The sequence below is a fragment of the Trachymyrmex septentrionalis genome, unplaced genomic scaffold, assembly GCF_001594115.1.
Source record: "Trachymyrmex septentrionalis isolate Tsep2-gDNA-1 unplaced genomic scaffold, Tsep1.0 scaffold74, whole genome shotgun sequence".
Lineage (NCBI taxonomy): Eukaryota > Metazoa > Arthropoda > Insecta > Hymenoptera > Formicidae > Trachymyrmex > Trachymyrmex septentrionalis.
Genome location: NW_017305927.1, coordinates 1,343,519 through 1,367,355, shown reverse-complemented (window position 1 = coordinate 1,367,355; position 23,837 = coordinate 1,343,519). Strand labels below are relative to the sequence as shown.

Below are 23,837 nucleotides of genomic sequence, written 5' to 3'. Positions count from 1 at the left end.
ATAATTGATTAATTTCATTCTGTACCTGAAATTGTTGGTTCTATGTCTTCTTTTTCTTAGGCTATAGTTTAACTTTTGTTATGTCCTCGTTGCGAATTGTAAATAAATGTCTAATTATTATCGATTTATATGATTTATATGTATATAAATATATTTATGTATAGCGCTGAGGTATACTATCGTGTCTCCTGATAGTCTTTGTTGAGTGTGTTGATGTGTAATATTTGCCATTAGGGTGGCGATCGCCCTTCGTCAAATCTCTCGAATTTCCGTCGAGAATCAGAGTACAGACTACAGTCGACTTCCGCTTATTTCGAACCGAAACGATCATTTCCGCTCGTACAGTACTCCTCTCACTTTCTCGTTTCTTTTCATAATTGATAACACACAATATGTAAAGAATAAAAATGTGTTCTAATTTCATACAAAATAAATAAAAAAAAATGAGTTTGACTACTTTGAGAGAAGATATAAGATGTAAAAAAATTGTTTGACAAAAAAGACTTTCCTCGAAAGAAAATCTTGTTATTTATCAAATTTTATTTAAATAGCGATTGAACAATGAAGAAATTATAAACTCTCTAATTTGTTGAACAATAATTATTATGTGCATCCTGACAATTATATTATATATAATTCTTAGCATGCATATAATAATTATATATATATTACATAGAGTCGCCGAAATTGATTCTTTCTACAAAATTGTTTGTAATCAATATTTGTAAAATAATTTTTTACAGTTATCCAAGACACGCAAGTCAAGAGAAAATCAAAATGACGTATTTTGACATCAAAATGACAATTTTTTTTGTTACCAAATTTGACTGTTAATTGACTTTAAGTATCAAAATAAAATCATTTTGATGTTTTTGATTTTTTGTGTTGACTTTTGTGTGTTCTTTGGGTTTCATCGAGACGTTTTGCGCTCGAAAAGGATAGCCACTTACTTTTATATCTCGTTATATAGTGTACAAAATCAGACTTTCTTGCGTTGTGTATATAGAATTGTGAATGTAATGTAACCGAAAATAAGGAATATATTATAAAAATATTGCGGAAAATCATTTCGAGACAGAGCGATCGAGAGTAACCGTATAATTCTTCATTAATTATTATTCGCGTATAGATTATTATTCCCATTGAAAAATATTCTGGAGTTCTTCTTGTAATGAAGTTTACACTTGTCATTGTTAATTAATTTTTCTTTAAATATTGATTGAAAAAATTTTATAAGTTCACAGTAAAATTAATTATACTGCTGTTACATATTAACTTACATTACACATTTGAATTGTTACATACTGACATATATGGAGCAAATTAAATTTTTTCAATTAATATTTAAACATTTTTCTCATATTTCTCAAAGAACTCCAGGATACCGTTAGGACCCGATCGCAAAGTTGCCAGCAGTCGACGACCGTCTACAGGGTGATTGAAATGACTCCGTTATCACATATAGATAACATATAATATTTTGTAGTAGATTCGATCAAACACGATGTCATTTATCAGTGCCACCCGGTACGAAGGGTTGGTCGCCAAAGAGGTCTTCTAGTCCCTCGTCGGATAATTCCGAAAGGTTATCTCCCATATGTAACTACTCGTCGATATATTCTGATTTTTATTACCCCACGAAATATTTGTCAAATGTACGAATCGCGCGTACCGTCCGCGGCGCAATTACGCGGCGAAAGTTGCGCGTCTTTGTATTTACCTTTGTTGTAATAAAAAGGGACGAATAATGGCCGTTACATAAAAGTGATTGTTGTTAGAAAGCTGGCGGGGTCGTAGTGACCAACGCGTCGGCATTCCTAGCCTGTTTCTTTTCCTGTGGTTATTTACGCTCATATCTTTTTCATCCAAGCTCACCCACGCAAATCATTGTTTCCCTTCTCTCCTTTCTCTAGCGACGTATCCCGATGCTGATTTTCGCGAAAAATAAAGAGAATAGATTTGCATATTTTATATAAATGTTGACGTAATTCTTGAGATCGAATTATGCCGTTTAAATTATTTCTGACGCTTTGGCAATGAGTAAACATTATGATTGACGTTTCAATTTTATTAGTAACGTGTTTCACAATTGTTTCCAGCCGCTTTCCTTTCCACATAGCGTGCCTTCATTTGTGAAAATTCGTTAATTATCCAGTTTTCGCAAGATCAAACAGGTAGAGATTGCGTATGATATTACAATATTCTCATAAATGAGAGCAGTGTTAGCTATGTTTTTTCCAGATGAAATGTCAGAAATTCATGAGTCGCGATTGTTGCACAACTTCCCGGGAAAATATTTTTCTTACCCGTTTGCATTTTGCAAGAAAACGGAAACTTGCCGACGGAATAAAAAAGAGAAGAGCATTTTTAATAAAGTTTTTATAAACATTATATATATATATATAAACGTTCTTTTAACTTCGAAACAGAAAATCGCGTAAAAAAAACTAGTTATGGTAAAAAATTGTCATCAAAATTTTAAAAAATGATACAAAATTGTTATACTCTTAAACTTTTAAATATTAAAAATTAAAAATTGAGCCACTTTCTCCAAAACTGATTTAATTTTCAGTCTTTAGGGTGAAGTTCTACTTCGAAGAATTTAGAAAGTATACCTATGTTATTAATTTCTGTATTATTTAATTTATTTTTATAATTTTAAATATCGAGGCAGAAATATCTGCATTTATGTAGTTTTTTTTCGAAACTAGATCTAAGGATAGTCGGTTCTTATATTTAAGACCGTCTTAAGTACAGCCTTAAAATGTCGTAAACCAACTGTATCACAGAACTGTATTAATATCTTAAAACAATGAAATAAGATTTAAGATTCTTGAAATAAGAATGGAAATAAGAACGAAACTATAAATATCAATTTAAGTGTATTCATGGCCTACTTACAAGGAAAGGAACATAGGTTTATCCTCCTACTAGCTTATCTTCCTATGATTTTGATGCTTTTAATATTGCTTTATAAAAAGAGGACACTTATTGTGTCCCTTCTCTTGTCAGACATTGACAAGAGAAACACTTTAATTGTTTAGATTGTTTAAAAACAGAATTCTGGAACAATAATATGTCAAGTCTCTAAAAAAAATACAATTCCGAGTAAAAAACTGTCAGGGCCGGGGTAAAAGTTAATTTACACTGGATTTACATTCAAAATTTCTGAATTTTTATCATTTATCTTTAATAAAGATATACGCATTCTTCTATTCTTTTCATCAAAGATCGTTTATATTTTCTATTGGAACGGAAGTAACAATTTCCGGTCTCAGTCTGTGAACAGCGTTCCTTGCAAAATTTGCGATAGTGGCATGTGTATTTAAGATTCACGTTTACATAACGGCGATCGGTATACTTTATTCCAATGTTTATTCATTTGGTTATTTACGTACGAAGTCGCTCGCGCGTTTATATCAACGCCCACTTACTGTACGTGCACGCATATGATTTTCGTTCCGCATGTTTACGTAAAAGTGGTAGCTATCAATTTACGAGGAAAGCCGATGGAGAGTTCTGCGGTGATCCACTTGCGATTTTTGCAAGATTAGAATCGTCGAGATCACGTTGCGGATCAACGATTCGCTTTCAGTGAGCGCGTGATGTCTCCACATTTTCCAAAATAAGAGCAAAGGATTTCGTTCTTCTTTTTTTTCAGCCAATCGATTTCCAATCCCCGGAATAAAAGGTATCGGATATATATCTCTTTCGATTCCGCTACACATCGAAGAAGAGACATCGCAGACTTTCACCCGTTATAACCGAAGTTATTTTTAAATTAAGATATATGCGAACTCTTTTTTTCTTCCGTATAAATGTTTCTCATCAAAATTCATTGAAACTGTCGTTCCAATTATATTATAGGGAAACCTGTTTGAGAGATAAATTTCAAGTTTTTAACTTCCCATAATGGCGAAAGAGAAATGTAGATACATGTTTTAAATCTTTCTCTGTTCACATCTATGACCGAGAAAAAGTCCACGATTTTTAATAAGTCAATACATTATAGAAATCAACAGTCGAGAAAGATGGCGATAGTGTCCAGATATTATCACAGAAAACGACTTATCCAAAGTGAGATCGATGCTGTTTATTTAAAGATATATTATACATATGCTTTAATAAAATAAAAAAATTATGAAAAAAATTACAGATTTTTCTATACTATATTTGAAGGTGATATAAAATGTTTGACGGCGATTTAGAACCTGGAACAAAATTATTTCAATAAAAAGTAAATATGTTTTATATGTATCACAAAAAATAACAATGTCTGACACAATTGATCAACATGAATATTAATAGTCATTTCTGATATATTTTTATATCTGCTGAACATCGTTGGATTTTAAAATTAACTATCACGTAACATTTTAAAGAAAAATGGCGTCAAAGAGAGCAAAATTATCGATTTTGTGATTTTTTATGATGTAATTTTGCCAGTAGGTTTTTCTAAATTTTCTTAATATAAAAATACTAACTTTAAAATACATTTTGTTTCATTTTGGTAGAATTTTTTGTTTTTAAGATATAGCAATTTAAAAATAATTCTTTCCTTTTTTTTTATGAAAAAAGACATTATTCTTCATATTGCATTATAAACAATGAAAAGTAAGTGTTTTTGTACTTGATAATATTATAGGAATCGAATCATACTAAATAAAAAAGCAATATGAAATTAACAAAATATAATATGACAGAAAAATTACATAATTTTCAATCATTTCAGATCACATAGATTCGTGTTGCAAAAAGAAGGTCAAATTTTGACAGCTCCAATAATCAAGTTGACATTACTTGCCATCAATTTGACAACATAATAAAATGATTAATTAGAATGACGTCCTTAACGTCATTCTAATGTCAAAATGATGATAAAAGACACCAGCTTGTTTTCTGAGATGTAGAGATGTAACGACGTAAAATTTTAGGATAAAAAACTCAGGATATAACAATTTTTTTTCCTTCGGCTTTGACAGTTTTTTATTTGGATATTTTTTTAGCATTTTCGACGCTATTGTTCCAGAGTTTTTGCACTTATCTATAAGATTGCTGTGTAAAAAATACTTACAAAAGTTAAAATATAAATGATTAATAAATTATTATTATTGTAATTTATACTGTGATTGTAATTATATATATATTCTAAATTTAAATAGTGAGACATTCATTGAATCTCTAATTATTCTTGAATTAATATTATATTCAGATGTTGTCTCAAAATAATAAAAATATAGGATGCAATTATAACCAATATTCGAGACTGCGAGAGTAGCGTAGCAGCAGTGCACGAGACTGCTATGCCAAAGATCGCGAGTTTCGATCCTAGGCAGAACCGAAAAATTTTTCGAACACTGATGTAGCTCCTCTCGGCAGGCAATGGCAAATCACCGAGAGAGTATCTTTGCCAAGAGAACTTCTCTAACAAAAATCATTGGAATCGACGTTAAACAGTAAGTCCCATATGACTGTGTACAATCAGCGTGCGTACCACAGGCATATGAGAAAAGTCACCACGCTCGGCCACGAGCAATAGGACTGAGATGTGATAATAACAAATGTGACAAATATGCAACAAATAGTGCCTATTATTTTTAAAGCGTTACATGTAATAATATCACTTATTTAGCTTTTAAATATAAAATATCTGTCGTTCAAATAATTACGTTAAAATAATTATATATTTTTTCATGAATTTTATGTAATTTAGTCGAAAATACGTTATTTACAGTAAAAAAAAAACCTAGTTCTTACTTGATACTTTCTCTGAAATAAAAAATACAATTGTTTGTCTCTATTGGGATGTAATTAAGACAAAATAAGAAAATTTTCCTTTAAATTGTAAAATTGTATTGCTAAATACAAATATTGTCAGTTCAATAAAATTTTAATAAACTGTTTTACGCATATAGCATTTATTTTTATATGGAAAGTGTATAAATTTTCAATTCCAGTCACTTTTTGCAGAGACTATACACCTGATGCAACTTTAATGTAACGTATTTATTATAATCCATATGTGCCGCACAGTTACGTGAGTTGGAATCTGTACGTAATACATAGCATGCTCAGAAAACACACACGCACCTGCGCTACATCGTAATTCATTTCCAGCATATTGCGTCGCCGTCGCTTATTTGGAGCAGATTTAATGCGCGTCGCAACAATGACATGTAGCTCATTAATTTCAATGCGTTTTTTTGAACGCGATCGTACACAATATTAGTTTATCGCGTATATATATATATAGAGAGAGAGAGATGATTGCGTATCATGCTTTGTAATTTGACGAGTTTGACTCGACTTACCGCTGACGGCGCGCGGGCTGGCTTAGTGCGCGCGAAGAAACGAAAGGCGAGATCACTATCGACAAGGAAACGAAAGGTTTTGCAAAGGATTGAAAGAATACGTCGGTCGCGAACTCGCGCACATAATGAAAGGTCAACGCGAGTCATTGCAGTTTCAAGTTCGTTAAGAGTAACATCAATGCCGCAGCGCGATTGCCAGGTGAACATTAAAATGTCGGCAATATATTCGTGAACAATAATCTGTCGGTTTCGATTCTCTTTGTCTAAGAGATCAATCGCGATGACGATGACGCGGTCAAAGATCATGAATAATATGTCTTTATCGAATACAAGAATTGAGCAGAGCTGGAAGACCTTTTATTTTGGCAAACGAAGCGATTATATAAATTATTTTAATAAAATGTAATGAATAATTAAATAATAATTCATTCTATTAAATCGGAGGATTAATAATATAAATATGTTAAAATAAATGTTGCTTGTTTTAATGAATTGGAAAATACATACATCTCTTCTTAAAACATGGTCCACGTTGAAACAAAAATTAATATTTTAAGGATCTAGTTATAATAGAGAATAGAGTATAAAAGAGTATGACAACAGATTGCGAACATAGCGATTATATAAATTATTTTACATAAAATATAATTATATGATAAATTGAAAGCATAATGATATTAAAATAAATGTTGCTCGTTTTAACGGACTGGGACATACTTATCTTTTTTAAAAATGTGATCCATATTAAAGTAAAGAATATTTCATGGTAGTTATAATAGAACATCTCTCACAGATGACGGTTATAGAGAGGACACTGTAATCTTAAAACGGTTTCGTACGTAACGAGCAGAACGATCTGCACATTATTACCATGATAAGAAACCGTTTCGGATGCGAGATGTGACATAAGGGGAATCTTATGAGAAAAGATCTATGCGAACAATCAACGTGATTGAGTAACGTTTGATTGGTAAAGGTCAACAATTAATTAAGAAAGAAATTGTCGATCGACGATCATAATAGATCATAAATTTCTCGTTGAAGTATAGAGCTTATGCGTGGGTTATTCCGTATGACTTAGCAGTTCACAAGAAATACGAGTAATATCGAGTGGCCTTGATAGCCACTGGTAAACTGTTCAACTTCTTAAGCAGACGCGGAGTGAGTATTGCGGCACTCGATCGAGTCGTCAATCGATCGAGTCTATCTAATTGTAAACTAGACCGCTGCGAAGAAATGCATGGTGATTCAATCGTAACAAGTATTTGATTAAGAAAACAATTTATAGTTGAGTCTTTTTTTTTTCATTCTTTTAATTTTATAGCCTAACTTAAACAAATTTCTCAAGCAAGTGTTTTAAAACAGGTGCGATTGTTATAACTGAAAGAAATTTTGACGTTTCTTCAATTGAGTCATGGAAAAGTCTGCATAATTAATTTTAATGATACTGATCACACTCGACAATTTTAACAAGATTATTTTTGGTGCTTTGCATTCAGAAAAAAAAAAAAACAATGATAGCAACTACACAAGTTTTACATGTAGAATTAAAAATCATTTTATAGTTGTTGCAATTGTAAAATAATTTATTCAACTATTCACATTTATTTATACAATTATATATATAATTAATTCTACACATAGAACTTGTATAATATAATCGTCATCTTTATAGTTGCCACAGTAAATATTTGATTGTACAACGCACGAATACGATAAATACGGTTTTGTACGTAAAAGCAAAACTAGGGCTGTATTCCAAAATTCACTACCAGCGCTAAAAATCTACAGTTTACGTCATGTATACTATACATATTTTCAGCACTGAGTGAATTTTGGAACACAGCCTAAATCGACTTTGCCCGCGTTTGAAATTGAAGTCTCCCAACTTGAGTATCCACGACATCTGGTGTGCTGCATTTGACACATCTCAAGAATTGTTCAAGAACAAATTCTAGAAGCACGTCGTGCCATCTGTAACTACTATTTCGACATATTTAGCTACCGCTATTATTCTTATCTTCTGAACAGTTTTGATTAAATAAATTTCTTTTATTTACATAAAAAGAAGAGACAATGTACACTAAAAATATAAATAAATATAATGCACTGTATAAATGCAATAATCGTAAAACAAAATAATCGTAAAACAAAATAACAAATATTATTTCTTCAATAAGCACACATTGAAGTTGCAGAAATTAATCATCAAGCAATGTTATCAGTCTTACAGGAAATGTAAATATACATATTTAAAAAACCGCGTCCACGCTCTGTTATTGACCGCAACATGACGTCACAACTCCATTGAACGCTCCTGCACACACTGTCAATGTGTTTGTAGACGAGCGGGAACCACGGAGACCATTCAAAAAGCCTACAGCTCCAATAATACACTAAAGCCGCAATCCGTCTATTATAGAGACCAGTTCTGTCATCTGAGGATTATTTATATAATAATAATCGAAAATCGTGATCACAGAGAGAAAATAATGATAAAAACAATGGATACACGTGGAACGATAATGAAGTTAGGTAGTGTCGAACCGACATATGTTCAAATGGTGGAGGCGCTCAGGTTAACTCTGTCGGCGACAGAGAGCCCTTTCAGTACGCTACGAGACATCTCTCGGTGTAGTTCACGATCGTAGGCGTCATCGAGGAGTTACACAATTTTCGCCGCTATTTTCGCCAATTTGTGATTAGCAGGCAAAAGAAAAATGGACGAGAAGAATCTTCAGCTAGCGAGGGCGATCGCGGATGTGGAACTGAGCGAGAACACAACAGAAAAGACCGCTGTATCTAAGATGCACGACAAACAGCAAACCTTCAGGTAAGATCACCCTTGACCTCTGTCGGATACCACTCGAGTTTCAATCGAGTGTGTATTTTAAGTGATTTGTATTTATGTAAATTTGAGTATAATTATTTTTACAAATGTAATTTGTTTCCAAGAAGATTATTCAGTGACTATTAGCTGCACAGTTTTAAAAAGATATTGACAGCACTGACATAAATCTACGTTAATCAATGGTCTTTTGAATCGTGAATAATTCATGCCGCGGTTTTCTACAACGCCACAAGCTTCTGTTTATTTGAAATCTGAGGAAATACATCGTGCAAAATCTTAAATTTCTATGTCAGTTAATTATGGAATGTTCAGAGAGTGAGGTAGGCTAATATAATAAATGAGACGTAAAACTCATAGCTCTATTTAGATTAAAAGTCAAGGACGCGTATCCGATTCTTGTTTAACGTGCATTAAGTTAATTGCTGACCATAAGCGATATAATAAGTTTGTAAATGAGTTAATGAAACTCATTTTGTTAGTAAAACAATTAATCCGAATTCAATATCTAAATACCTACTATTATTATAATTTTTCTTTTTAAATATCCTTATATAGACACGATATTTTGTATAACTTTGATCATATTTCATTGGAAAATAAATATTTCGCTTACAATTGGGTATACATCAATATCTCACGAGCATTCGATACGCTCGAAAAAATATATAAAAGGAGATCCGTGTCAAGGCTATAAACGGACCTTCCCACATAGTTTAACAATACGTTTCTCTTTTAAAGCCATTCATGCTGATTGGTTTTTTTATTCAACGTAAACAATAGAAATTCACAATAAAATATTTTGGTGAAAATTTTTTCTTAGAATTTCTTAGAATTTTTTATATAATTTTTCAGAATTTAATTTACAAAATTTTCAAAAATTCTGTCAATTTTATTATTTTTTAGAAAAATGTTCAGACTTCTTTATAAGAATTGGACACTTTTTAAAAATACTGAAAAAGTCTAATTTTTTTTTAAAGTTTCTCATATATATGTGAATTCTGAAATATTTTAAGATCTCTAAAATCTTTTATTCTACAATTTTCAAAGAAAACTTATAATCTCAAAAAAAAAGAGAGATTACTTTAGGGAGATATTCAAAGTGCCCTTTTAAAAATCTTTATAAATAATATATAAAATATGACAAAATATTTTTTTAAATATTAAAAAGTATATTTTGAGAATTTTTTCATTAATGTATCTAACCGAATGAAACTTCGATTTTTTTGCTAGTCGTATAATATTGTATTTTATTAGTATTATATTGCAAAACATAAATGTTGCAACTATTTACATTGCTATTGGCAAATTTTAACAGTGCATTTTTTTCTTGAAGCAACGTGCAGTCCGAGTTAACAGTCGATCATGCTGAGATGGTGGAACCGCGAAGGTAATACAGTTTTATACAGTGTGTTCAATGTGAATTGTAGCTAGCGCCAACTGTCACAATCCGCATGAACATTTTCCTTTCTTTGTTGAACATTGTTGTTTCATTGGTACAATCGTATCTTCGTAGAGCTATGTCGTTTTCTGTAATGTTATTTAATCACGTGAACAATTTGGCACGCAAAGCGAATTCAAAGCACTCATTTGATTATAATTCAGGACCATTTACTATTACGTACATAAGTTGTTACAGTAACTTATCATTATTTAGAAGCAGGTAACAATAATTGAGGACTGAAACAATCAATTTCTTGAAGTCTCATTTCTTATCCTATATAATTTTGATGAAGTGGCAAAATGTGCCATTCCTTTCAGAACTTTTGATAACCTAAAGTTTTATTTCTACAGATATTTTTCAGCTGTTCTTTATACACACGCTCTTTACATGTACGACCTCCTTATATCGAGCTATTGAATATAAATACTCTTTAAAAGCTTATTGTATGCTCTATGATAATTTGCACGTTGATGCACAATTTATTATGTTACAACTACATATGTTTGACTTAATGTGGCACGTGAATGTTTAATGTCGCTCTTCGCACTTCGCACTTCGTTTATTTTCAATCAAAGATACTTCTGCTTGTTTAATCTGTCTGTAGTACGTGACATCTCGATAAAAATAAATTTATCTAGTAAAAGTAAAATATGTTCTACAGATAATTAAAAACAATGCTAGATTCATTATATTAATTGTTATTATTGAAAATAATAACAATTATCACGATCCTTGACCTTATTATTAGTGTCAATTAATTAATTGCTTCGCGAAACTTCATTGTGGCTGCACCGAGTTTATTATCGCACAAACGATTTTACCAAAATATCTATAACTTTTTAGCTTAATGCAGATCTGAAAATCATTTTGTTAATCATTAAAATAACTTTGACTATTAAAATAATTTTGTAGAAAATTGAACATAATAAAGCAATGCTGTAAAAAGTTTTAATATTCCATCAACTAGTTTGAGCGTCCTACATAATTATTTTAATAGTTTAACTAAACTATATTCAGATCTAATTAAATTTAAATATTTAAGTAAAATCATTCTTCTTTTTCTCTATTTTATTTTTTATTGCAAAATTAAAAATATAACAATTTGTAGATTATTACGTTATGATTTTACTTACTATAAAAAGTTAAGTATACAACATAATTGTGCAGACATAATTATTGTTCTGAAAAACATGAATCTATTCAGTCGTGGCATTTGAAACTACATACAGACTTCAAAGTTCCGAACGTATCTCATTGTCCTCACAGCGGCAGCATATGCCAATATTGTATCTATTGACGCGTGGCATGTGCTGATACACGAACGGAATTAAAATGTCTCTCTCTCTCTCTCTCTCTCTCTCATTTTGTTTTGTAAATATAACATTACTCCGTCCTTAAATATCTCGATGATAATGGTTGCACTGTCTTGCAAATACGCACATCCAGTTAATTATACATCATTTCTATCTCAAACTCCCCTCTCGACTTCTACTAGAAACTAACATGTAAAATCGAATGTAAGACCGAATGTTATCTAGGCATCAGCTGTGATTCTAATGAATTTTTGAGATAATTGTCGGTATCTCAGACCAATCACGTCATGCCTGACATAAGTATTACAACTTGATCAGTTTGTTCTCTTCGGTAAGATTGGGTTATCACTGAGGTTCCCCTTATCGTGAGAATTTTTCTTTACTTCTTTGATGCACCGTGCACATTGAGGAAACGTTGGAAATTCATCTTCAGTATAGTGATGCCAATTATATAGTAATGCTACGTAGTAGAAGTATCCTTTTCCAAGTGGTGATGCGTACGAGAAAATCTCTTATCCATTCTACTACCAGGTATCGTAAATGCGCTCCTTTTATAAAAATGTTTTTATTATACAGATTAATTATAAGTCATACATAGTTTCACGTGCCTATTATCGTATCGCACGTTTATTTCCAGTACAAACGTAATTTTATTTAAACATTACGTTTATAACAAACAAACAGAAATTATCAAATATTCGTTCAATAAATATACTAGAATATATATCTGGTCATATATATACATATATATATATATTGTATATATATATCTTGGTCCGTATTTACTCCACTTTTATTAATAAATGCGCGTATATATTTTAGGAATTTTATATTTACGTGTTATAACGCAAGTTATGTGCTAAACATTTATTGATAAAAATGAGACGTGAATACAAATCCTTTCTACAAGTCTTTTTAAGTTCAAATATTATCTTTCTCTTTATTTGCTTTTCAGAAAAATATGATATAATAATTTTTGGACAGTATTCGATTACACAATGATTTTACAATGCTTACCTCATTTGGAGATTGTAAAGATTTATAATATATAATTTTGATGATATCTTTTTTTTCGTATAATCTTACAGTTTATTATGTTGTAAAGAATCTTTGACAGATAGATATAGAAAATGGGAAATTGCTAATTTTTGGCGAATGAATAAATCATCGGTAATTAATATGAATTGATTATTATCATTATACAAGATAATTATTGAGATAAGAGATAGCTTTTTCTAGATGAATTTCTTCAAAAAATTCCACGTTTAAATTGATAATAATATGTGTTGACTTAATGTACATTATTATCAGTACTGTTAGTAGTATAATTAATATACAAGATATTAAAAACTGTAGAAACACAGAGATTAATTAATAGAAAAATAATTTTTTATTTTACATCGACTCTTCTTAATTTCATTAAAAAAAAATTATTAAAAAAAGTAAATTTGCACTGCCCGGGAATCGAACCCGGGTCGCAAGAATGGGAATCTTGCATGATGCCACTACACCAGCAGTGCTCTCCGAATTGCCGGGTATTCTTCAAAGGATATATGGCAGTCATACTGAATATTTTTATAAACCTATCAGATCATATTTTATCTAATTGAACTTACTATTATAACTGTTAACATATCTGTTATATTGAAATAATGCACAGCTTTTAAATTTATAACATTTTATTTAGTGTTTGACAGATAAGATAACTATAAATATATTACGATGTATTTAAAACGTTATAATTACGATAGAATCATACAGTGTGGACTACTAAGCAGATCTATATCCATATTTATGGAAATGTTTTAATTAAAATTGCAATAAAAAAATTTTTCAAAAAATAAGTGTTCTGTGCGATGGCCGGGAATCGAACCCGGATCAACTGCTTGGAAGGCAACTATGCTAACCATTACACCACCATCGCACCTGATATGTTACATATCTGTAGCGAACAAGAGTATTCATTTTGACACAATTATAAATTATAGTATTATTTGTCAAATATTACTTTTAATATTTAAAAACAAATTTCTTATTCTTAAAGATAAAAGAGAAAATACATTTCTATAATCTTATTTCTTAAAAGAATATTTCCCTTATAGAAAGTATAATACATATAATAATATTTAAAAATATAATAGAAGAATAAAAATGAAACATTAAATGTAACATTTCTCTGTTGCATAAGAAATTAAAAAAAAATGTATTTATAATGTGTATTTTGAAACGATTATTAAATTATTAAATAAAGTACAATTAGCATCGAATTTTTTTTCGATAAACATCAACTAATGATAATATTACATACACACACACACACACACACACACACACACACAATATTATGATTTCTCACTTAATAACATAAACGTAATATAATATATATTTTGTACAGTTTAATAGTTTATATATTGTTGAGTAGGAAATTATAACATTAATGTGATGTTAATGTTAGCTGGTATTTATTGAGTTGTAGACTATTATCAGCATTAAGAAGTCGTTGAATTGATTCGAAATACGTATAGAAGAATTGAACATATCTAAAGTGACGAGCAATTTGAGAAACATTTTATATATGTCTAATTTTTATAAATCATTTTAATAGCCATATAATTGGAATGACTTCTTTTACTGTAGATTTGAACAGTAAAAATATTTGAAAAAAAATTTATTAAGTACAGTTCTCCGTTGCCTATTGATATAAACGACCGCATCCGATATTTTAGAGACTTGTTCTCCAAAGAGTTTTCGTTTGGATTTCTAGAGGCTGAATTATACAAGCGAAAGTAAGGACAGTTAGATACTATACATCGTCGCATATAAAAACTCGCCATAGTTATAGATATTTAAACAACATACATTAATCAATATTGTCAAAAGGAATATGGCTGAACATGCTGAGAAAATACGATATACGATATAATAAAAACAAGCCGAGACGAATGGAACTATTGGGTCGTCCGGAAAGTTCGTGCGTATTTTCCGGACGACCCAATATTTTCAGTATTAGAAAGAAAATAAAATAAATAGAAATGAGACATCACTGTGGTGAAAACAGTGCTTTAACAATACAATATCTCCTACACATCTAATTCACTTTGCTTATTTAGGCCGTTATTGTCTAGGCCTTTCGTCGACTGGAAACAACGAACGATGAATATAGTTTTTCTTTTTCATCAAAACTTATTAATTAAATATAATTATTTAAAAAATGAAAGGCTACACTCAGAGAAAAATATCGTGTTAAAAATTATAAAACTGACAACTATATAAGTTTTATGTGTAGAATTAATGTACAACTAAATGCGCAACTATTGTAGTTGCAATAACTATAACATAGCAATATATATATAACTAGAAAATAGTTTATTGTATGTGTGTGTGTGTGTGTGTGTATAAATTCTACATTTAAAATTTGTAAATTGGTCATCTTTATAGTTACCATCACTACATTTTTTTCTCTAAGTGCATTTTTCTCTTACAAAATGACTAATTATAAGAAAACTATAATCTAATTTTAATTTTTTAAACAATGAAGAGATTAATAAAAGGTAATAAAAATAACAAAATGTTAAATATACTCACAAAGATATACGTTCTGACCTTTGATCAATTTCATATTGAACGCTAAATTATCACAAATCATTCGAACTCTCGACCCTTTCGTAAATTTTTCTATATCACGAGTATGACGATAACGAGGGCACATGATGGTGGGGAAAGAAACGCGAGTTAGAAAGCCTTAACTGTCTCTCGGCTGGCTACAGCCGGTAAAATCGCTTCTCAGTAAACCTTCAGCGGTCGTCGATCGTAGTTGTTGCGCGTTGTGTGTGCCAACTTCGAGACCTCGTTTCATCGTTCCCATTAACGAGTAATACTAGACCACTTTTCTCTTCGATATGATGTTTTCTTTTACGAATTATCAAAGAGAAATTAATCTCAAAATTAATATAAATGTGTATTCGTATATTTTGTAATTTAAATAAAGCTACGATATAGTAGTGAAAACGTAATCATAATCGAAGTCAGCAATCTTCGTGAAACAAGATTTTGACAATGTAGTGCCGTTAATCGTTTTAAAAAAATACATATATAAAATACTTTTTAAAATAGTATTGCCAAAAAAATATCTAACATCCACGAAGATTATTACGTTTATAGATGTATATATATATATATATCTACGAACATTACGTTAACTACATTAAGTTTTGCAGAATAATCGTGAATAAATTTTGTAAACTGAAAGTTTAACCAGTGCGCTTGGATACTAACCAGATAAGATAAAAAGTTGACGTTTGCGAGCAGGGACTCATTATCGGCTACCTCGTCCATCGGCAAGTGAAATTCCCCGTGGTTGTGCAAGGAAGTAGGTCGCAAATACACGTTAATGCGAAACAAGAACGAAGCCTGTGAGACATTCTTTCGAAAGTCTTTTGGTGAGACGAAAGATTCGATGAGACCAAAGTTCAAGGCGACTATTACTAATATAAACCTAAAGCAATCATTACTAAAGTCCATGTATATACAATGTGCATGAAGTACGATCAGAATCACAAGTAGTTATGTCCTTGAGTAGAACATATTTGCATGTGTTATACAATAAGTGAAGTAAAGACAATACCACTGCGTACGTTACCAAGAATTATACTACGGTTGATTGATCAGACATACTGTGGTTTTCTCGCCTGCACGAACTTCATCCATCCTAAAGATAATCTTCAAATGCCAAGAGCGATTATTATTGCGAAAAAAGGAAAGCCCATAATTTGCCGTACATTCGAAAGTGACACGCGATGGGAGGATGTGAGATCGTTATTTAGAATCAATACTAATCGCAACGTTCATGCAGCGACACTGTTGGAAGGGAGTGCTGATTTACGGATATTTATTAGACAAAGGGAATAATGCAAAAGCATTTGGCTACAACTTGGAGCATGTGATCGCGCGGAAGTAAAATCGGGCAATCTTGATCGACAGGAAGCGCAAGAAGTAGAACGCGCGTGGCAAAACTAAAGGAGTGTTTTTCGGATGATGGAAATGGTGAAGGAAAAACCGCGCAGACGAAGTGTGAGCGAATTGCTCAATTGGAGATGCCTAGCTGAATGTAAGGGCGCCATTGCTGGAAACGAAAATGATAGCGCAGAAAGACTTTTGCTAGAAGATCGTAACGGAGAACCAGAGACACGCAGGCGGAGACGATCCGGTACTTGGCCGTGAGTAAAAAAATACGTTACTCGAATCTTCCAAGAAATTGTAGAAAGGAAACGGCGATAAGCTTTGAATAAAGCACAAAACCCTATCCTAATGATTTCAATCCTGCACGGAAAGAATAATTTTGCTGCAGTATCTAGAAATTTAGCTGAATACAGATATGAAAATAATTTTGTTAGAATATCAAAATAATTATATAAAATGCTTGAACTGTTGACTAGAATATAAAAATATTTTGCATTGTTTTTCATGTTTTAATTTTCTACATAATTATGTTGTTGGTCTAATAAGATTATTTTCAGAATTGTTTCTAGCTAAATTTTTTAATACCTCAGCAAAATCGTTCTGTGTGTACTTTCCATGACAAACAGACAAGACGACGAGGCTTTATCAACTATCGGTTTCCAGCAGGAAACAAAATCTTTAAACGCAACTGACCGCTGTAGCGCTGAAAGCACATTATTTCGAAAATAACATCGAGTTGCATTTCAGCATCTAACTGCAAGCGAAGTGCGAACGATGATATTAACACGTCAGCAACTTCGGTTACAAAATAGGTTGGCATCATTGGATGTTTTGACATTGGATGTTATCAAGCAAAAAATTATTGTCGTAAATATTTCAAATCAGCTGCAACAAATAAAACAATAAATAATTTAACTTATACTAGCTTATGTAACAGAATGGCCAACGTTTTGTAGCAGTTTTGGATAAACAATATTTTTAAATGAATAAAGTGGACCTAAATAAATTATTGTATGAATATGCATTACACTTTTATTAATAAGTATATATAAAAAATGTGATTTAATTCATAATACGACGGCTTCATCAAATTTTCAAATAAGTATTATACAAGAACACGAGTTTACAGAATAAGAATCAAGGCAAACAGGAAAATTAAATAACTTTTAATTTCTATACGATATGCTCAAATTTTATATAAATATTCAGATTTAATAATAGAATTCATGAATAATCTATGAAATAAATTTTCGGTAATTTTTGGTAATTCTATGTAATTCTATTTGAGATGTGATGTATACATTTTTAACATTTTAGATTACAGAAGTAATTTCTTCGTATTCAGAAATAACGGTTAATTATTTTAATTGATTAAATAATTCTAATCCAAACTTTAATATTGTTTAGAACTAATTAAATGAAGTTATAAATGTAATTTAATTGCAATCTAATGACTAGGATATCTGGCTTTCAGGACAATTCTCAATTTGCAATACCAAAAGATTTTTATTGTCCTTTTATCATTAATAAAAAAATGAATTTTTTTATTTCATTGTATGATACTCAACCAATATTGCGAAAAATGTGCACAGATAATAGATTGATTTCTAAATATACTATATACTATCGTTAATTCGATATTATTTCATATGAAAATCGCGCCAAATACGGGCAAGCAATTTTTGCTAATACAAAACCAGATTGTTTCACTTTATAAAAGTGAGATCACGTAATTTGACTCTATCTCACATGTAACATAAGATACTCAGTATGTAATAGCTCAACTCTTTTGCTATATTATGACATCATCAGTTTCATTGAACACAAAGTTTTCAGATATTATATGTAAATAATTTAATTTAATTCGTTTAATTTAATCGCAAATTTTAGTTGAATTTAGGTAAAAATTAAACCGATGAAGATATCGATATTAAATATTTATATACACATTAAATAAAATAAGAAGAGAGAGAGAAAGAGAGAGAGAGAGAGAGAAAGCAGCTAATAAAAAATACAATTTTTAAATGTTAAAAATCTTATTAGTGCAAAATTTATTTAATTCTTGTAAACATTTAAGATTCTTTTCAACATTCTTTGATATTTTTCACAAGTAAAATTTATCTAATCGTGATCCTCGATCAAATTTGCCCAGCTCGATCAATCGGGAAGCCGGGCTTTCGAAGGAAAAAAATACGATTGAAATTAGAAACTGAAACAAACAAGGTTGAGTGTTTAGAATTGATTGGCGTTCTCGCGCTTGCGTATGTCGTACTATTCACTGGGCGTCTCGACGTCGGCGTGTTCAGGGCCTAAGAGACATTGCTGGACACTAGTTCCTCGTGATGTGTCATTGCCGACGTGTGCTTTAATCACAGATTATTCGCGTTACTCTAATTATTACAAACGTCATTTCTCCCCTACCTGTCTGTCAAGAAATTTAACGTGGACCGATTGTAAAAGCAGCATGGATGAAGCCGAGTTGAGGTATTGCTATAAATAAAAAAATAATGACTCCCATCGTTAATATAACTCATATTCGATCAAAGCCATACGAAGACTTGCCTTCATCCACTTCGAATATAAAACGCGACTATTTCTCGACGTGTCAAATATGAAGGGTAACCTCCTAGATTTTTTGGAAGTTTGCGAAATCTTTACGAGTGTGCGCGTGTATCTTTCGGCATCAGCGTCCGCTTGAATCGCGAATGCCGCGGGAGCACTTCTTGTTGTTCCTTTCTTCGAGAGCGAGAACGCGTTCACCTTTCACCGCACATTCCATCCGATCCGGCTTTTGCTCGATGAGCTCCTGTATGGCTCGCACCCATGGCGCCTCCGTTGCGCCGTCAGTCGGAATTTCAGGAATTCGCCTTCGACGCAATCGATTACAAAACTGTTCTCACCGTTTTCTCTTCGTTGATTGGGTCCAAACAGCCCACGTGTCATCTGGAACGGATCACTTCATACGAAGATATGTCTTGACTCGGTGGTGGCAAATCTCATCATTACAGATGTTACGTTCTTAACCCAAATGTTGTGATCGATCGCAGCTGTGTTGCAACAATATTACTCAAATTTAATAAACACGATGATATTTAGCACTTTAATGTGTTCATCGTAACACAACCGGTTTTTACACAAGAAATCTTATCGTTTAGAAAAGAGAGCGTACAAATTTCCTCGACTGACCAAGAGTGTTTTCACTTTCGATTTGCCAAGTAAAATTCAAAAAGTGAAAGAAACTAACATTTCCTTAAATCAGACTAGTCTTAATTATTTTAAAAACTTAATATACCTTGATAGTACACGAACATTCGATGAATGTTCTATAAATATTTATTAAAAATATTTGTTATTCTAGGAATATACTAGAAACGTTGTTAAAAAATATTCATACAATATTCGAATAGTAAAATATTCTATGAACATACGTAGAATATTTTGTACGTTCTAGAATATCGTACAAATTTTTACGCTCTACGAATATTGTAAGGAACATTCTGTTTATAATTATAAAATATTCGATTTAATCCGGGATAAAAAGAGTTTTTATATAAGAACATACATAGATACTTATAAACATATATAAGTACAAATTATTCTTTATTTTTCTATAAAAGAAAAAGACTATTTTATGCAGAAGTAACATTTATATAAATAACATTCGCTGTAATTGTACAAAATCTTGAAGAAAGCGCTGTTACATCAGCAAGTGTGTCTTAATTTAAAAAATAAATCGAGAAAGTACAGCAATCTGTAAGCGACGAAAATATCTTCGATTACAGACGTCAGCGCAATATATTTCGTCTAGACTCAGTCAAAATTATCGCAGCGTTGTTTGCAATATTCGTTAATATGCGTTACTATCTGCAGCATCGACGCGAATTGTGGAACGAGTCATTACCGACCGCCAGCGATAGGATAGTAATTGCGAGCCACTTTTCTATTCAGACGCGTCATTCCGCGCTCAGCCATCTCGCAACTCAGTCGTTGTTATGTGTCTGAATTATCGTGATTAAAGTTGTTACGAAAAACGTACGCGCAGATAAACGCTTAAAAATTCATATTTAACATTTTATAGTTGTGTAACATTTTGATAAGTACGCAAGATTGGCGCTCTTATTAGTTTTAATGGTGCAGTGGAATTAGAAACGTTAAAATAGCAATACTGGAAGCGAAAGCAATTTACTTTGTGCACATCGCAATGTCTATATCGAGAGATTGAATCAAAAAAACAGATCATAGTTCAGCATAAATTGCGTGTAGTTACGACGCAAAGTTTCGAACGAAGTTCAAGGTTCGCGCGACTTATTCGAGAAAGACTTTTTATGTTGTAAATTTTTCCCTTTGAGGTGAGCCCGACGCGCTAATTAAAAAAAGTCTGCTATTCTACCGCAATGTTTTTAATGATACTAATATTTTAAAAAATTGCATCTATACATTCTGTGCTGGCTCGAATAAGTTTGTTTATTCTTTTTCTTTGATTTCATCATTACAGCCTGAAACTAGAATTTTCTTTAAACTAATAATTTAATTAATGCACAAGTCACGTAAATTTTTACTTAACACGTGATAAAACAGCAATATAAAAGCTACAATTTCTCATTGCAATCTTACCTCAAATAATATCTTCGGAAAAATGAAAGCTTGTTATTGAGAATGATTTCGAAGGCCTTTCAACGAACGAAGGACGTCATATTGCCGTCATCTCGAAACGAGTCCTAGGATTTAAGAATTCGATAAGAAGCGAATAAAATGATGATTTGATCGGGAAAGTTATAAATCCAATAGTGCGATCACGTTCGTGAAAGTCGTATATAATCGGAAATTATATAATGTTCTAATAAAATTTAATACAGATATAACAATTTTTTTAAATAAAATATATTGTAAGAGACAAAAATTAAACAAATATCTTAACTCTTTGATATCACCGGAATAAAAATTCATAATGTCAGGTTATACTCAATTTGAGTTATTTTTAATCATCATTTCTATAGATTGCCACTATTCCTACTCAATAAGTTAATTTGATTAAAACAATTTAATTCAAGAAGTTAAACTGAACTCAAATTAGTTTATTATTTATTAAATTTATATGTTAATAATGTTATTTACTTTAAAACTAAACAATCATAGTAATACATTGATTTACGTTTTGATAGAAGCAGAAATTAAAAATAATAAAACGATTTTTTTTTATAATTCAAGGAATTGGATATTGCTTTTTTGGCATTTTATAACAATGTAGTGTCATATTCAAGATTTCTTTTACTTTACTATAAATTTTTATTAGTGCAAATACATTTCATTATATTTCTTGATGTTTGGTATTTTAATTAAAAAAATTTATATATTTATTTTTATGTTATATTTTTCACAAACATATTATAATGGATACATGACGATATAGAACTGACTGATGACGGCACTCTGAAGGATTAAAATAACAAAATAAATAATTAAAAATATGATGATTTATTTATATAGATGTTTTATAAGTATACATACAAATTTTAGTTAGCGATAGAGCAACTCCGATTTAGAACGTAGGAGTTGGATGATGTTAATTTTAGTAATCGTGATTTCTTCCTACTAATCGTACGCGAATCTAAATATAAATTGTTTTGGCACAACTTTGCTACGAGATCTTGACTACTTTATTATGCGTATCGCACATCTACATGTGATACTGTTATGATTCTTAAAGAAAGACATTTCTTCATAATTCGCTTGGTCATGATAATTCTTAGTATCTTATCAACATTATTCGAATTTTTAACGTTAAATTTTATTTTTTTATATACTTATTTATTTTATATCTTTCTATCGCGATAACTATTAGTTAAATTAATATTAATTTATCATTTTATCATAAATATCTTGAAGTATTTTGTACATACAGTGCTGCAAAAAGTTTAACTTAATTTGTGTTAATTTTTTTATTATCTGCAAGATTTGGCCGATATGTCTCTATCAAATGTTGATGAAATCAATGGACAATATGACTTCGTTTATGATGTCGTTGGCCAGTCAAATGTCCCGTCGATGGACAATAATCTACAAAATCGCATCCTCAGGTAGATCTTCCTCGATAATTTCCTTTTATCATAAAAAAAGTATATTCTAAATGTTACGATCAGTAATTTACAAAACTGATAGCAGGCATTGGACGCTGACTGGTTGTTTGTAGAAAATATTTAATTGTAAGTTAAAAAAATATCTGCATGCGTGTACATATATATATAAAGCCATGACTCTGGCGGGGTTATTTTAAGCTGGAATCACATGATAGTTAATTTCCGAATGATAAGCATACATGCTAAAATATATTCATGCATTGAGCGCAGTATGCTGATATGCATGTTTTTTTATTTCTGTATTTATTTCTGTATATTACTGTATATTATATATTTCTGTATATTATTCTGTATAGCTTATTTCCTTGTACGTACCAATGAAAAGATTAAAAGTAGTCACGTAATCGAGCAGACGATTGATGGTATCAACAAAAGTATTTTTTTAACAATTGTACTAATTCTGTAGTTATCTGTCAAACGTCAGACTGCATCATCAAAGTAAGCATAGCAATATGCAAGCACGCATGTTTATTATTCCAGAAATCGTGTGGTTTCATTTTTACACTTGATTACGTTGCGAAGAAACGTAGAACATAATTAAAATTAGCGAACTTAAGCATGTTATTATGAAATGCATTTTCCTACATAATAAGAGTGTTGCGTGATACCTGTTAATTCATAAAAAATATGACATAAATTGTTCCGCTATAGCAAAAAATTTTAAATCTACTAATGTTAAAAAGCTGATGCACTAATGCATAATTACAACTTTCATCGATAAGTAACCAGATCAGACTCTTGACTTAGCATATACAGCATGCGCAGCTGATTGCATTTCAAATTTATTTTTATGATTGACATATATTCGGCAATAAAATAACTGTT

General features: G+C 30.9%; 1 protein-coding gene and 2 non-coding genes across 13 annotated transcripts in view; 1 reads left to right on the top strand and 2 right to left on the bottom strand.

The window, feature by feature from the left end:
• The first annotated feature begins 8,892 nt into the window (after positions 1-8,892).
• LOC108754033 (NAD kinase-like) overlaps positions 8,893-23,837 on the top strand; it is a 29,134-nt gene continuing 14,189 nt past the window's right edge. For 2 of the 11 annotated variants that reach the window (XM_018496050.1, XM_018496048.1), the window contains exon 1: positions 19,130-19,359. In XM_018496050.1, coding sequence (XP_018351552.1) covers positions 19,139-19,359 — 221 coding nt within the window. In that variant the 5' untranslated portion in view covers positions 19,130-19,138. Of the gene's footprint in view, positions 9,145-10,495; positions 10,550-12,338; positions 12,448-15,762; positions 15,788-16,046; positions 17,133-19,128; positions 19,360-20,853; positions 21,225-22,828; positions 22,953-23,837 lie in introns of those variants that run through there. The other 9 variants (XM_018496053.1, XM_018496057.1, XM_018496051.1 and 6 more) reach the window with 9 other exon arrangements.
• Positions 13,366-13,436, bottom strand: Trnag-ccc. Its single transcript has one exon. It is a non-coding gene; the product is annotated as a tRNA-Gly (tRNA).
• Positions 13,769-13,840, bottom strand: Trnag-ucc. The gene has a single exon. It is a non-coding gene; the product is annotated as a tRNA-Gly (tRNA).